The 15,103-nt window shown below is 40.9% G+C and overlaps 1 protein-coding gene across 3 annotated transcripts in view; it reads right to left on the reverse strand.

Annotated features, from left to right (window-relative positions):
- The window catches only part of nrg1 (neuregulin 1), a 56,488-nt gene extending 42,363 nt beyond the window's left edge, over positions 1–14,125 (reverse strand). For 2 of the 3 annotated variants that reach the window (XM_077585414.1, XM_077585411.1), the window contains exons 1-2: positions 13,819–14,125; positions 12,790–13,730 (exon numbers count right to left, since the gene is read on the reverse strand). In XM_077585414.1, the coding sequence (XP_077441540.1) occupies positions 12,790–13,489 (700 nt within the window). In that variant the 5' untranslated portion in view covers positions 13,490–13,730; positions 13,819–14,125. The remainder of the gene's footprint in view (positions 1–12,789; positions 13,731–13,818) is intronic. The other variant, XM_077585413.1, reaches the window with a different exon arrangement.
- Positions 14,126–15,103: the final 978 nt, after the last annotated feature.

Consider the following 15,103-nt stretch of genomic DNA (forward strand, 5'->3'; position numbering starts at 1 on the left):
GGCTCTGGCATGCATGAAAACCTCCACCAAAGAGGGGAGCCGTCGACCCCGGCCAGGGCAGAGCAACCACAACCCCCCAGGGCCCCCCAGGCCACGGCAGCGCCAAGGCACAACCCCCGGCCCCCACAGGGGCCACCGGCCGGAGAGCAAACCCAGGAGCCAGGAGCGCGCCCCACCCCAACATGGCCCGCGCCCCCAATCCAACGCAGCAGAACGGGGCACGGCAGGCCCGCCAGGCACCCCACCGGCCCACAGCCCTCGCTCCCCCCACGACCCCCCCGCCCCACACCCGCCACAACCCAGCCCCAACCGTCAGCCCCCCAAACCCCGACCGCCAAACCCCAGGGAGGTGGTGAGCGCCATTTGGAGTCACTTCGGAAAGGCGACAGTGGATCTTTTTGAGTCCACTCACTGTCCCCACTGGTTTTCCCTGAGGGAACAGAACAGGCCGCTAGGCGCAGGATGCTCTGGCACACCCCTGGCCAAGGGGCCTGCTAGATCTACTAGATCTGGATCTACTGTCCCAACAGCGGGGTCAGATTTGGCATCCCGATCCCCACCGGCTCCATCTGTGTCTCTGGCCGCTGAGAGTCGAGACCCGTTGCTGACTGAGTGCTCGTCTTCTGGTCAGAATACGATCCTTAATGCCAGGGCTCCGTCCACTCCTTCACTGTATGCTAACAGGTGGAAGCTGTTTACGGAGTGGTGTGCAAGTTGCAGGAGGAATCCCGTAACGTGCCCTATTCCCACTTTTCTGGAATTCCTCCAATCTGTTTATGATAAGGGACATTCCCCTTCTAGGGTCAAGGTCTAAGTGGCAGCCATTTCGGCCTGCCATGTTACAGTGGATGGCAAGTCTATGGGTTGCCATAGCCTAGTGGCCTCCTTCCTCAGGGGTGCCCTTCGCCTTCGTTCTAGGAATCCGCCTCGAGTCCCGGCCTGGGACCTACGTCTGGTGCTCGACGCACTGTGTAGGTCCCTTTTCGAGCCGTTGGCCGAAGGGGAACTTCGATGGGTGTCTTGCAAGATGGCGTTTCTACTTGGGATAGCATTCGCTAAGCGGGTGGGTGAGCTCCACGCCCTGTCTGTTAGCCTCGTTGTTAGCTTCGTTGGGATCCCGACGGGGCAGGGGTCAGATTGTGGCCAAATGCTGCTTTTGTGCCCAAGGTTTTGTCTGGCTCTCAAGCCAACCACCCTATTCGTCTCGCTCGTTTTGCGCCGGCATCGATGGAAGGGGATGATGCTCCAGGTCTTTGTTGTCCTGTGATGGCGCACTGCTCTTATTTGGATGCTACGTCACGTTTCCGTTCATTCACCCTGCTTTTTGTGTCTTACGACGGCCCGAATAAAGGAGCTGCTGTGTCCAAGCAACGCCGCTCCCATTGGATCGGGGAGGTAATTCAGCAGTCGTATCGGGTCTCTGGTCGTCCCCCTCCTCCTGGGGTGCGCAGTCACTCCACCAGGGGTGTGTCTACCCCATGGGCTGTTCTGAAAAGAGTGCCCTTGGAGGATGTCTGTGCGGCTGCTTTCTGGTCGTCGCCTTGCACGTTCTCCAGATTCTACAGTTTGGATGTCACCTCTCCTCATCCACTGGATGTGAGGTACAGTTTCCCGGGTCTTCGTGACATCGTTGGTATTCGGCGTTCCACGCTGTTTCAGCACCGCCACCTGGCGGTCGGGAGGGACGAAATAGAACGGCAGTATGTAACTACGGTTCTATGAGTCCCGATTGACCGCCAGTATTGCTTGTCACTCAGAGCCCTCGTGTTGATTTGCGCGAGAAGGTCCTGAGAGATTCCGGCTACGATCCCCTTTTATACAGGAGGATCACGTCAGCCGGAACCCTGGAAATGTCTCTTTATGAATTCTTTCTCGAGTGACGCATGTGTGTGGGGGATTTCCATGCTGTTTCAGCACCGCCACCTGGCGGTCAGGAGGGACGAAATAGAACCGTAGTTACATACGTAACTGTCGTTATTGTTAAGTTGTATTATGAAGCAGTCAACTTTATTTTTACACTAATGTTGAATTATTACTGAACGCAGAAGGAGGTTCCATGACGGCAAGATTTCAACTGTAGAATATATTTATTCTATTTCCATGATTTGCTTCTAAAGTAAACAAACTGACTTCCACAAGTGTCAAATTGCAGGTCCAAGTGCATATGCTACCTAAAGACCATGCTTTTCCTCAGTTCCGGAATCCCTGACGCCTTGTCTTCATCCAACAATGACAGCATGCAAACCGCAATTCTCAACAGGACAATTCCTACTTCCTCAGATATTTGTCATTCCTGTTCACTTAAGTCCACTTTACCACTGTCATCGTGCTTATCTGACAGTCTCTTCCTCCTTTTTTCACTGTGACCCTCTTTGGCCTCAGACTTCACTCAACCACAATTTTTCTCCAAGCCTTGATGCAAATGTTTCCTCTATGGGGTCGATGTGGAACCATGCATTCATGCATGCTGCAAAATCAGCAATACGCCTTTGGTGGGGGTGCACTTTTTTCTGTTTGATGCACCACTCTATTGCATTTTACTCTCTAATCTTCCTACCATACCAAAGTGTGTTTTGTCCATTCAATATGTTTCTCTTTGTTGCTAGTTAATTCCTTAAATATGTGGGCTTCCGTTTTTGTAATTCCTATCCCCCTCTGGTTTATTTGCCTGTCAATTACTCACGTCTATTCTATGTGGGCCTTGTAAAAGTGTCTTAGAGCAACAACAAAAAAACAAAAAAAAAACTGTAATTTCATTAGCTAAGTATGTATATGGTGGTGTGTTAATCAATTAGAAGGGTCAACTTTATTATTCCCAAAGGGGAATTTGAGCATCAGATGCTGCAGTAAGCAGCAGAAGAGAATGTAATGTCATTCTTGTGCAGCTCTGTTGAGAATGTGAAGGAGAGTGTGGCAGACATAGGTAATGCAACAGCAACGGCGACTGTTGCAGTATCGGGGTGTGGCTCTGTCTCAGTCACATTCGGGTACAGTGGCTCTTAAAATACGGACATCTCAAAGACACTAAATGATTGAATTGCATCAAAAAAGATTCCAGGAATACAATTTCAGGCTCGCTATTTCAATCAGTTGTAATACGTTATTCACCTATGAATCGACATGCAACTAACTACCAGGCAGTGGTTCAAATACTCATCTGTGAGTACTGAAAACACACAACAACAAAATCAGAATCAAGATTAGGGTTCTATTTGTTGCCAGCTTGGGAGAAAAATATTATTTTTCTTAATGACTCATGCCATTTTCCCCCACAATGATGTCAGAATTGGTTGTATTTACTATGAAACCAAGTGTCTTAATGACTCACAGTATAATTACCTGAGTGAGTTGTGAGTAATCGCTAGTACAGACATTGTTTAAGAATTACACTACATAGAGTTATAAGACCCCAAATTGTCAACAGGGATGGACTTATCCACAAAACACAGGCAAAAGTTATTACGAAAGTGTTTTTTTTAAGCAATTATTATTGTTTTACTCTTAATTCACTTGCTTAACAACACATCAAAGTCAGTATAATGATCACTTCGAGTGCTACCGCCATCATTCTCACACAATGGACTAGTACGTCATCTTCCCGCGCATGTACAAACTTGATTCAGGAAGAGAGTAACAATTAGCAAAACAAATGAGAAAAAAATAAAGCAAGAGCAAAACCATTTTTGTCAAAACTACCAAAGGCTTCATTCAACCTTTTTCACAGTGACACCAAATGTGCGTAACCGACAACAGCAAGCGCTGTGAATGAAGTGAAGTCGGCTGTGACATGAAGATGTGAATGACATGGGACAATATATTCAATGTTGATTCTTCTTATCTGTTAAAAAAAAAAACATTGTGATGAATCACATGTTTACAACAGCTTATCAGGGCCACATATAATTATTTTTAGCGGGTTGAGGCAATATTCCAAGGAAAAAATTCACAAATTTGTCACTTTATAAAGTGGCAAATTTGTGACTTTTTAAAGTGGCAGATTTGTGAGGAAAAACCCTCAGAAACTTACGGAAAAAACACATAGTGTAGCTATAGTCTAATGTAAGGATTCGTTGGTGGTTAATGGGACATTGTTTTTAAATGTCTAATGTAAGGATTCGTTGGTGGTTAATGGGACATTGTTTTTAAGGATGGAGAGGGATTCATTCACTTTACTCGTCATACACGGCAGCTCGAGTATATATATATATATATATATATATATATAATATATATATATATATATATATATATATATATATATATATATACATAATATATATAATATATATACAGTATACATAATATATATATATATAATATATATATATAAATACATAATATATATAATATATATATATATAATATATATATATATATATATATATATATATATATATACATATATATATTCCTCCAATAATAGTTCCTCCACATATTGACTCGATTCACAAGCATATTATGTTCCCCTTTATATGACCATTGGCGTGGATTTTAAACATAGAAGGGCTAAAACATGCCTTGTGAAAATTAAACTGCACTAAAAAACTAGCCACCAGAGGGTTCTAGAACTGCACAAATGGAAATCAACCTGACTTTTTTAACAGATGTGCTGCTTTTAATATCATGACATGACAACATCAATATTGTGGCAGTTTTAATATCACGATATTACGATATTGCCATTATCGTTACAACCCTAGTGAAAACCCGATTGAAAAGTATGAAAAGTATTGACGCAAACATCTGAGTTGTACGCTATGTGTATTTCTCGTAAGTTTCTGAGTTTTTCTCTTGCAAATCTGCCACTTTATAAAGTAGAACATTTGCAAGAAAAAAATTCAAATTTGCGACCGCACCTACTCTAAAAAAAATAAAATTACATATATATATATATATACGTAGCCCCAATAGGCCCAATCCTCAAGAAAGATTTGAAGGATGTTATCTAGCTGAGAAAATTGAATTTTCTCAAATTCACACATTTGAGTTGATTATAAACATTACTCCCAAATGACTAAATACGCCCCGAGATGTCAAAGACATTTTAAGACAAAGTAAAACAGATTATTTTAAGAGCAATGAAATCCATTTATGTTGAACCTGAAATATGACAGTTAAATGCTAACTGTCATGTTCATCATACCACAAGGAGTAATTTTTCAATGTGACCTCATTCACCTGCATGACTCTTGGTTTCGCCACGCGGGGATTTACGTTAGCAAAGTGAATCCAAGGCACTGTTTATGCTAGAATTACAGACAATAACGTTCACAGTTTCCTAAGAAATGTCCAAGACAAGTTCATTCTTGCAAAGGTGGTTGTGGTACACAAAGAGAGGGGAAGGAAGCAGATTCCAAAGAGGTGACAAATGGACAATTGTGAACTCCCACCACACCTGACAGCTACTCAAATGACAAATGATGTCAAATCACAGTGAAAAAGTGATCATTATTATTATGCTTGGATATTTGACTTAGTGCAAATTGATACATAGGCCTATGCATTAATGCACACAAAGAGCCGCGAGGGGCATCATTTTTAACCCATGATTAGGGTTTGATTTTGTGACTTGTACAACAATGTTGAGGAATTTTGAAACAGAGGTGTATTCAGTTAATATGGTTGTGCTGCTTAAAATTTTACTTAAAAACCAAATCATTATCAATGAACCTGTCTTGAACATTGAACAATCCAAAAATATCACAAACTGTGATCCACCACCCACGACCCCCAGTGCAAATGGCACTCGTGTATAAAAATTACTATTGAAGAACAGCACAAAACTGCTGAACAGCAAACCAACATTGTGTGTAAGTGCAAGAACACAGTTCATGCATTTATTTATTTTTTTCAAAAAAATCAACTCACTCACAATTGTATTGTTATTTTTAGCAGGGCTCCAGACTTTGCTCCTAAAATTGAGACTGTGTAAGTACATTTTTCCTCTTTTCTTTTTTTTTAAATTACAATTCTTGAATATGTTTTTGTTGCAGACAAACTTGTGCTCCACACTTCAGGCTGTTTATGAGTAAAGTAGTGAACCTGAGTGGCGTGAATATTTATCTCACAAACTGTGCTCCCCTAAATGTTCTCCTTGCACACCTACATTTCAGGTTAGTAATGCCCAGGAGGCCTGATTTAGATACTATGTTAGTCCTGCATGTCATTCCAAATCCACAAGAAATGATGAGGCCTATTCACGTTGTAGTATAGGCCAGTAGAAGACACAGCAAGCGCAACTAAGCCATGTCTGCAATCTAGTGGTGAATGATGATATTATAATTTCAAATTATACATTGCACCCCCGCCATTCGCGCAGGATAGGAACCAGGCCGGCCCGCGAATAGTGAAAATTCACGTATAATTTATGCACGTTAACTCATCACTCCCAGCCATTTCCAGTGAAGGAACTCCCTTTGCTCCTGGCTGTTTTACTGGATTTTGACTGATTTTGCAAGGCCCACAGAATATTGTGTTCTATTGCTATAAAAACATGGAACCTACCAAAAGAAAGATTAGAGTCTCTTCTTTCAGAGGGGAAAAAAGATTTACATTTCTATCCGTTTCTGTTTTGCAGCAATTGGCATTAGAATATAACGAAGTTTCATCTTTATTCACAAATCTATTTAGAACTGTGAGTAAATTGGCTTTTTTTTCCAACATGGCCCTGGTTGATCTCTTTTGCTCTGCTGCCACCTGCTTTCTTTTTGTGTAATAACTACCATTTCTTCAACCGTTCTTTGCAGTTGAGAGGCTGCATCAAAGCAGCAATTGGCATTAAAATATAACTAAGTTTCATCATTATTCACAAATCTATTTAGAATTGTGAGTAAATTGGCTTTTTTTTCCAACATGGCCCTGGTTGATCTCTTTTACTCTGCTGCTACCTGCTGGCTTTTTGTGTAATAACTACAATTTCTTTGACCATTCTTTGCAGTTGAGAGGCTGCATCAAGGCAGCAATTAGCATTAGAATATAGCTAAGTTTCATCATTATTCACAAACCTGTTTAAAACACTGGGCAAAATAGCTTTTTGCAACATGGCCCTGGCTGATCTCTTATACTCTGCTGCCGTTTTTTGTTGTAATAACTACCATTGCTTTAAGCGACCTCTTCAGGTCAGAGGCTGCATCAAAGCCTACTGTATGCTCCAGCATAAACACACACACACACACATTATATATATATATATATATATATATATATATTATATATACACACAGATGTACATATATTCATATACATATATACTGTACATATACACACACATATATATACACACGTATATATATATATATATATATATATATATACACATAAATATATATACACATATATGCACACACATATACACTTTTTGGGGACCATGGCAATATTTAAAATAGAACGTGTTTATACGTTTTTCGGAGCAAATGAGTTCAAATGCATTGGAGAATAAAATATATATGTTGTAATGCAAACGCAATAATCCTTCAAAATAGGGGCTTCACTGCAGCGATTTGCTGCTTATTTGCAGCTCTTGCTGCCGTTAGTTTGGTCTACAAACCCAGCAGGAATCTGAGATCTGTAGACTTGGGTCAACTAGCGGAACCCAGAGCTCGAAGTAAACATGGTGAAGCTGCATTTAGATGTTATGCTGCACACAAATGGAATAAGCTGCCAACAGGAGTGAAGCCCCAAGCTTTTAAATCCAGGTTAAAAACCTCGCTTTTTTCCCCCCTATTGACCATTTGCACCGACGTCACGTGATCACGTGACTGCCATATGACGGACGGCGGAAGGAAATTATTGTTGAATGGAAGTGGATGTGACCCGGAACGACTTAGTGACTTAGCGACTGCTATTTTAAAAATTAAAAGTTATTATTGCCCATAGAGCCATGGAATCTACTACTTCAACCGAAGTTCGCCTGTCAGTCGAAGTGGCACATTTAGTCGGGACTCATAGAGCGCGATATTTACTTTAGTTGGAGATCGCTAGTTTGAAAACAGCCCTTACCTTCTGTTGCATGCTCTTTTTACCAAGTTAATCAAATTGCCGACTTTGCCGGAATTCACAGCACACGACCTATATCATTATGTAGTCAATGCCGTCTCTTCTCCTTACACCGGGGCTGATTCAAAAGCTTGTCGCTGGCTGAGTCTCTGGGACAAGATGCTACGCTCACACCGGGGGACAATATACCTCCTAATGCAAAGGTAAAACTTGTTTATCATGCTAACTAACTTATTTTTACACAGTCCGTTCTATATTAAAACTGTGATGATGTTATGTTACTATGTTTACTAGCATGGAATAAATGTAAATCGTAGTGGCAAGCTATGCAGTAATTTCATGAATATGACTCCGGCTCCAGAGTGAAAAACTCTGGAGCCGGAGTCATACAAACAAAGATGAAATCCCCATTATTAAACAGTCAAATGCACTTAATAGTTTTGAAGGTGCATTTTAAAACTAAGCTGTGTTCGTGCAGTTGGAGTGGTCGCTAACTATCTGGCTCGTTAATGTGATTTGAAACACGCAATTCGGCACCTCTGTTACAATCTTTGTTAGAGTGTACGTTTACTAGTAAAATGTATGAACATGTATCTATCTAACATTTATCTACTAACCTCGCAAAAAACGATCGCTGCAAATCCGTGAATACTTTGTGGGCTGGTCCTTTCTGTTGATTGTTGCTATCAATCGATGTCTTTTGTCTTCATTAGTAGGTATGCGATAAAAAGCAACATTTGTCTTACTCCTTTGTCTGTCTGTACAACCGGCCGCACTGCAATATGTGACCATTTTATAAGATAATCGATTCGATAAAGGACTTTACGCTGTACGAGATTCAATGATTACAATACAGGCAAGTGGCTCCTTTGCCCTCCAGCGTCCCGTAGGGCTGTGACGTCACGTGCAAAAGGTCAATACCTTTGATTAAGGTCTTTTCAACATTTTTAAACCATATTAGTGATTTTCTTTTAATTATCTCATAAAACCACTTTACTCTAAATGTTTTAACATTGTAAATGTACGTTCTGTTAGTAAATTTTGTTAGCTACTTTTGTTTTCTTTGCTTTGCTTCTGAATGTTGTTAACTGCGTGTTTGTTGATGCATATAGATGTTGTCTTTCCTTGTGTAAAGCACATTGAGTTGCCTTGTGTATGAAATGTGCCTTGCCTTGCCTTACAGTAACTGAAAATCCTGATCTTTATGGATCACATCAAGTTACTGCTTGGCTGTTGAAAACATTCATTTGTTTCCCAATATAGATAAGAATGTACCAGATGATGATATGGAGAAGGAAAGGAATTCTTTACGATTTAAAACATACAGCATCATCTTCCCAAAATGGTGGTATGTATACGTGCTAACTGAACATCTCTCTCTTATGTTTATTTATGATTTGTTGGGACTGCTGACAGACGTAACAAGATGAAGCCGGAGTCATATAGGGCTCTGTTTACATTCATTCAAACGCGACTGGCACTTTACTGTGTAATGTCAAGCAATTCATAACTTTTTGGAGCAGATGGCATATTTATTCTTCAATGGCCAAGTGAGAGTAAATGAGTGCCCTGCAGTGGTGAAATGTAATGAAATAAAACTGCTTTGTTACTGTACTTAAGTAGATTCATTTCTATTGCATACATTTAAAAAAACATATTCGTACAATTCTGACTCCTTGTTTTGTCAAAATAGGCTTGTTACTTGATGATGACAATACGTAACAAAAATTTGTAAATATAAAGCCATCACCGGTTGAGATCTTGACTGACTGACTGACTGATTGATTGAGATCTTGGGGATTAATAAAGCAGAAAAAATGCAAAGTAGTGACATGGTGTATGTGAACCAGGGAAACACAAGATATTCCATTATCTATGACGTTACTTAAGATAATTGTTTATGTTGTAATTTTTACTTTAATAATTAAGTATAATTCAGAGACTGTATTTTTTCACTTTAAGTGAAATAATTTGAATAAGCACTTCTACTTTTATGAAGTCATTGTGGGGTTTTTTTTTTTGGGGGGGGGGGGGGGTACACAAAAATGATCAGTACTTCGACTTAAATACAGAATGTGAGTAGTTGCCACATCAGGTCCCCTAATCTGAACCCAACAGAGCATAAAAGTGTTCATTTACTGAAGCACCAAGTGACCCCAAGTAATGAAAAATTCAGTATGAATATGTTAATTATTTAAATACGTTTGAGGCGCTGAAATGGATGTGTACTACATAAAATGGTTTTAATTGCTCAATGGTGAACGTAAAAACTGAGCAAAGGCGAGTCTACATTACACACCACCAATATGTATTGATGGTTTTATTTTACATTCATTGTTGTTGTATATAAATGCGACATTGTAAAAAAAAAAATTCTGACTTCTGTGCATAAAGCCTTGTATATTACTTATTTTTGTCCAATCAGACTTCAGATTGCTCCGATGTCAATGTAATCTGCCCAGGGCATTCACAACAAGTATCATACATATTAGCAATTGCTGTTATTTGTTTGTTTGTTTTAAACCAATCCACATATGAGGAGTGCTAGTCTCTAATGTTTCGTTAAAGTGTTTATGTACATTATTTGATCCAATACGGTGAAGTGTTGTATTGTGGGACAGTGTTTGAACGGCGACGGTCAAAACTGGACTAGCTCAAGAACAGTAAACATCACTGGAGATTAACAGAATCTGACCCAGGGTCCAAAGTTTTCTTGATAGGAAAGGCACCTCAGCCAAAGGGAAAGGATAACCAATGGACTCAACCAAAAAAATCCGAAAGATGACATGTTCTAATGGTTGAAATGTGGATTTGCTCTGATTGTTCCCAAATAAAAATACAATAACAAAAATAATAATAATAATCCACTCTTAGCCTTCAACTGTGTTGTTGGCTGGCTTGTTTCAGCCCTGAAAATAATGTATTTGGCCCTTCAGCAACAGCAAATTTGAGTGCTACAGCTAGCTTACAAGCAAGAGCATAAAAATAATCAGCATCTCTGGTGAGTATGATATATTTCATTAAGTTTTTAGAAGTTTTTAATAGTGACTAACTACTCAACATTACACAACAATCAACTCATTCATTCGTAGGCATTTTCACTGATGCAACCCCCTTCGCTCCCGGCTGTTTTACTGGATTTTGACTGATTTTGGAAGGCCCACAGAATATTGTGTTCTATTGCTATAAAAACATGGACTTAAAGAAAGAGTCTCTTCTTTCACCAGGAAAAATATATATTTCTATCAGTTTCCGTTTTTCAGCAATTAGCATTAGAATAAAGCTAAATTTCATCATTATTCACAAATCTGTTCAAAACAGTGGGGAAAGCTTGTTGCAACATGGCCATGGTTGATCTCTTATACTCTGCTGCCACCTGCTGGCTGTTTTTTTGTTTTTTAAATAACTACCATCGCTTCAATGTTCTCTTCAGTTCAGAAGCTGCATTAAAGCCTTCTGTGTGCTCAAGCATAAAAATAAAAAACGTCTTTGGGACACTTTAAACATTTAAAATAGAACTTATTTATACGTTTTTGGGTGCAAATTTGTTAATTTAAGTGGAATGGATGGATGGATGGATGGATAATCTACTGGATAAACTTTTATACATGCCTCAATGTTAAGACATTACCCTGTTTTGTATTTATATTGACAATTTTGGCCTGGAATGGATCAGCCGTTTGAGATACTCCCTAAATTCCTAATGGCCAACATGCCCCGTTGCCGCTGTTGTTAAATGCTCACCAGTTGTTGGTGTTCTCAATTTGTTATGGTGGTTGGAGGTTATTTAATTCCCATAGTTTTGACAAGAACTCCAAGGGGATCAAGCTAATTGTTAGCATTAAAACTTATCTTATTTTGGTTACTATAAGTGCAACTTCTCTTTGATACAATTTGAGCTATAATTTTGTATCTCATAAAGTTATTAGGACATAAGTCATTTAGTGGAGTCCAATTTGAACACTTGAGCTTCCATCCCTCACCACCATTTTAGCCACCCAAAGAAGGATGTAATCAATCTTGCATATATGTGACTACCACTGACTCATTATGTTGCCGACAGCATTAGCGTGTTGTGTTTTTCTCCCTGCGGCAAAGGGCTAACGGGGACATCAATTAGCCTCCAGCCAGCTCTGACCTTGAAAAGAAGCACTGGCAATGAACAGGAAGTCTCCCTGTGCCCACAGCCGGGTGTTTCAGTTTGTGTCATGCATTATTGATTTTCACTTTTTCAGATGACGGTAATATTGCATGCTGCCTCCAAGTGCAGATGTGCAAAGTAGCACCAGCTCCATCCATTCTTGTGTGCCAAAATCAAAGCGTACAACTTGAAACAATGATAATGACTTGAACGTTGAAGTCAGTTTGACTAGCACACACCTAGAGGGGAGCAATATTTCCGAGGCTTAGTCATGCGCCTCCATGATGCTCTCTGCAAGTCACAACGTGTCTGCTCTGAGGCAAAGGCCCGACAGCCTATACTTGCTGCAGTAGTCGATAGAACAGATAATTCCTTTGGAACAGAACACCCTTTTTGTTTATTTTGATCAAAATCACAGTTTAAGATGCAGATGAAGAGCTAGTGCACCTTGCCTATCGCAAATTCCTGTGTCATGATATGAGGGGGTCGTTCTGGAACAAAGGAATGAAAAGATAGAGGGGTAATAAAAGAAAAAAGAAAATAAATACAAATAAATAAAATACAAATAAAAAAAATAATAATAATAAACAAATGAATAAATAAATACAAGAAAAGAGTTAATAGCTCAGTTCTTGTTGGAAGTGAGTACTTACAGATAGTTGGGATGAAGATGTCGTTCACTTCTTGTGTTGTCAAAGAGAGGGGGGTCTGCTTCGGGATGGTGGGAAGTTGAGCAGTGGATTTAACTGTGGCAGACGGTTGAGATTGGGTCCCTCGTGGAGGCACGTAAGAACCTCGTGTAGACTTGTCCTCCATGAAAACCTCAGGATGCGCTGAGGTTATGGCGGCAGTGGTGGTCAGGGGGGCAGTTGACGGAGACGAACGAGGAATTGACATAGTTAGTCCCAGTGTGGGGTCCACTGATATGATAATAGGGTCCTGCCCTATGCGTTTAGGATCTAAATGAGTAGGGGGTTCGTACTCAAAGATCTTATCGGCGAAGACCCATTTGAGTCCTGCTGTGCACAGAGCTAAACTAAGCAAGCAGGCCAGGATGGGCAGAATGCAGATTTTCTCAGAGTGCAGGCAATTGTTAATCTGTTCCATCTCTATGCACACACAGCAGGTAGCTGGCAAAGCCATAACTCCTAAAGCTCCCGGATGCTCCCCACCTTCATCATCATCATCTCCTCCCTCTGCAGTTACCTCTGCAACCTCCTCCCCGTTCTCTCCAGCTGCCTCCTCTGGTTTCTCCTCTGGGACTTGTCCAGTATCAACAGCGGAGCCAGAGGGGGAGGCTAATCCAGGAGGGGGAACTGGCCCTGCAGAGAAATCCTCCACTCCCTCAGTCATCTTTTAAACTGCTGGATGCAGGATCTCTGAACACTATGAACTTAGACAGCCTCAGCCACCAGTCACTTTAAGTATGTTGTCCATCATGAGGGGAGCCAGGATTGCGGAGGAAAGTGTTCTTGTTTCTGACCTTGTTAACAGTCTGGGGTGTATGAGGATGGCCTTCCATGCACAACAGACAGGACTTCCATACTCTCAAAGAAATGCACTCATGTGTCTACAAGTGGAATATTCAGATATGCTGCAGATAAAAAAAGCAAAAAATATTTTTGGGGGATGTTGCGTATAGTCTGAGAGGAATGATGGCGGAATAGTGAAGGATGACTTACCTGAGCACTTGGACGGAGGAGATGGTGGTTTTGTGTTGGGACATCTGCAACTGCGTTAGTTGAAGTGTGTCGGACAGGACGGCCAGGCACTGCAGTGGCAGGCGGGACATGCTGCCTTGTCGGTGTGTCAAGCTCCAGGCAGCAGAATGGCTGAATCATGAGGGAGCGGCAGGTGTCCTTCCTCTCCAGAGCAACCACAGAAACAGATGAGTAAGGGAAAGAAGAGAGAATGCTAGAGAGGAGGTGGGAGGGAGTGAGGGAGGGAGGGAGGTTGGCTGTCGGCAGCCGCAGCAGCACACAAGGGCAAAAAAAGATGGGTTACTCCCCTTTTTCTTCTAAGTGGCAAGCGGGGCAAGCCTCCTCCCTCTCGCCTTCTCTTCCTGTCTTGCCACTGCGTCCGTGGCTCCCAATCCCGGCACAAAGCATCACGCGAAGCAAGTTCCTTAATCCAATTAAGAGCCCTTGTCAGCGAATCACAGGCAGGCCAACTGCTGGAGCCACCTCCTCCAACAGCACTCCCCATTGATTATGCTGAAGCCAAAGGGTGTGTTTTGTGTCTAGGGGAAGGAGCCAAGCAAGCAGACATATGATCCATCCCAGGAGGATAGAGCCAGTGTGTTCCAGTCCTCTCAAGTAACTGAGTAATAACGCAGACAATAATGATAATGAATAAGATGAAGGTGCTTTGATCAACGACAGTGCATTAATTCCATTATATCATGAATAACATTTTAAGAAGTAATTCATCAACGGCCCGATTGAAACATGCACCTTCTACAAGGACAAATAATTCAAAGAGCCGCTTGAAGTGTTCTAGAGGTCCATCAGACCACCAAGTACACAATCAATTTTGTAGAGTAAATTTTACTCTAAACAGAGTCTATTTGGTCCCACTCTTTGATCCCACTAAACAGAGTAAAATTTACACTTGTAAGAGAGTAAAATATTCAGAGTAAATTTTACTCAAAATATTTTTGCTGTGTATGAGAAAATTTGCCAATCCCATTAAAAAAAAATCTGTTAAAGATTTTTCACTCAGAAATTCTAAGTAAATTTTGCAAAGAGCAATTTTGACTAAATTTGACTAGTTAAAGGTGCATTGTGCCATTTAAAAAGGTCATGTTAAAGCTTTTTCTACATCATGCATGCTCCACCAATTCCCAGATGAGTATGAAGAGCCCTGACTGTTTTATTCTGACATCTTTCAGCTTTTATCGTCCCTTTATAGTAGAGTGTGCAGACCCACGCACTCTACAGTTTTTGGGGGGAGGGGAGGGGTGGAGTT

The sequence above is a fragment of the Vanacampus margaritifer genome, chromosome 14 (genome assembly GCF_051991255.1).
Source record: "Vanacampus margaritifer isolate UIUO_Vmar chromosome 14, RoL_Vmar_1.0, whole genome shotgun sequence".
NCBI classification, from domain to species: domain Eukaryota; kingdom Metazoa; phylum Chordata; class Actinopteri; order Syngnathiformes; family Syngnathidae; genus Vanacampus; species Vanacampus margaritifer.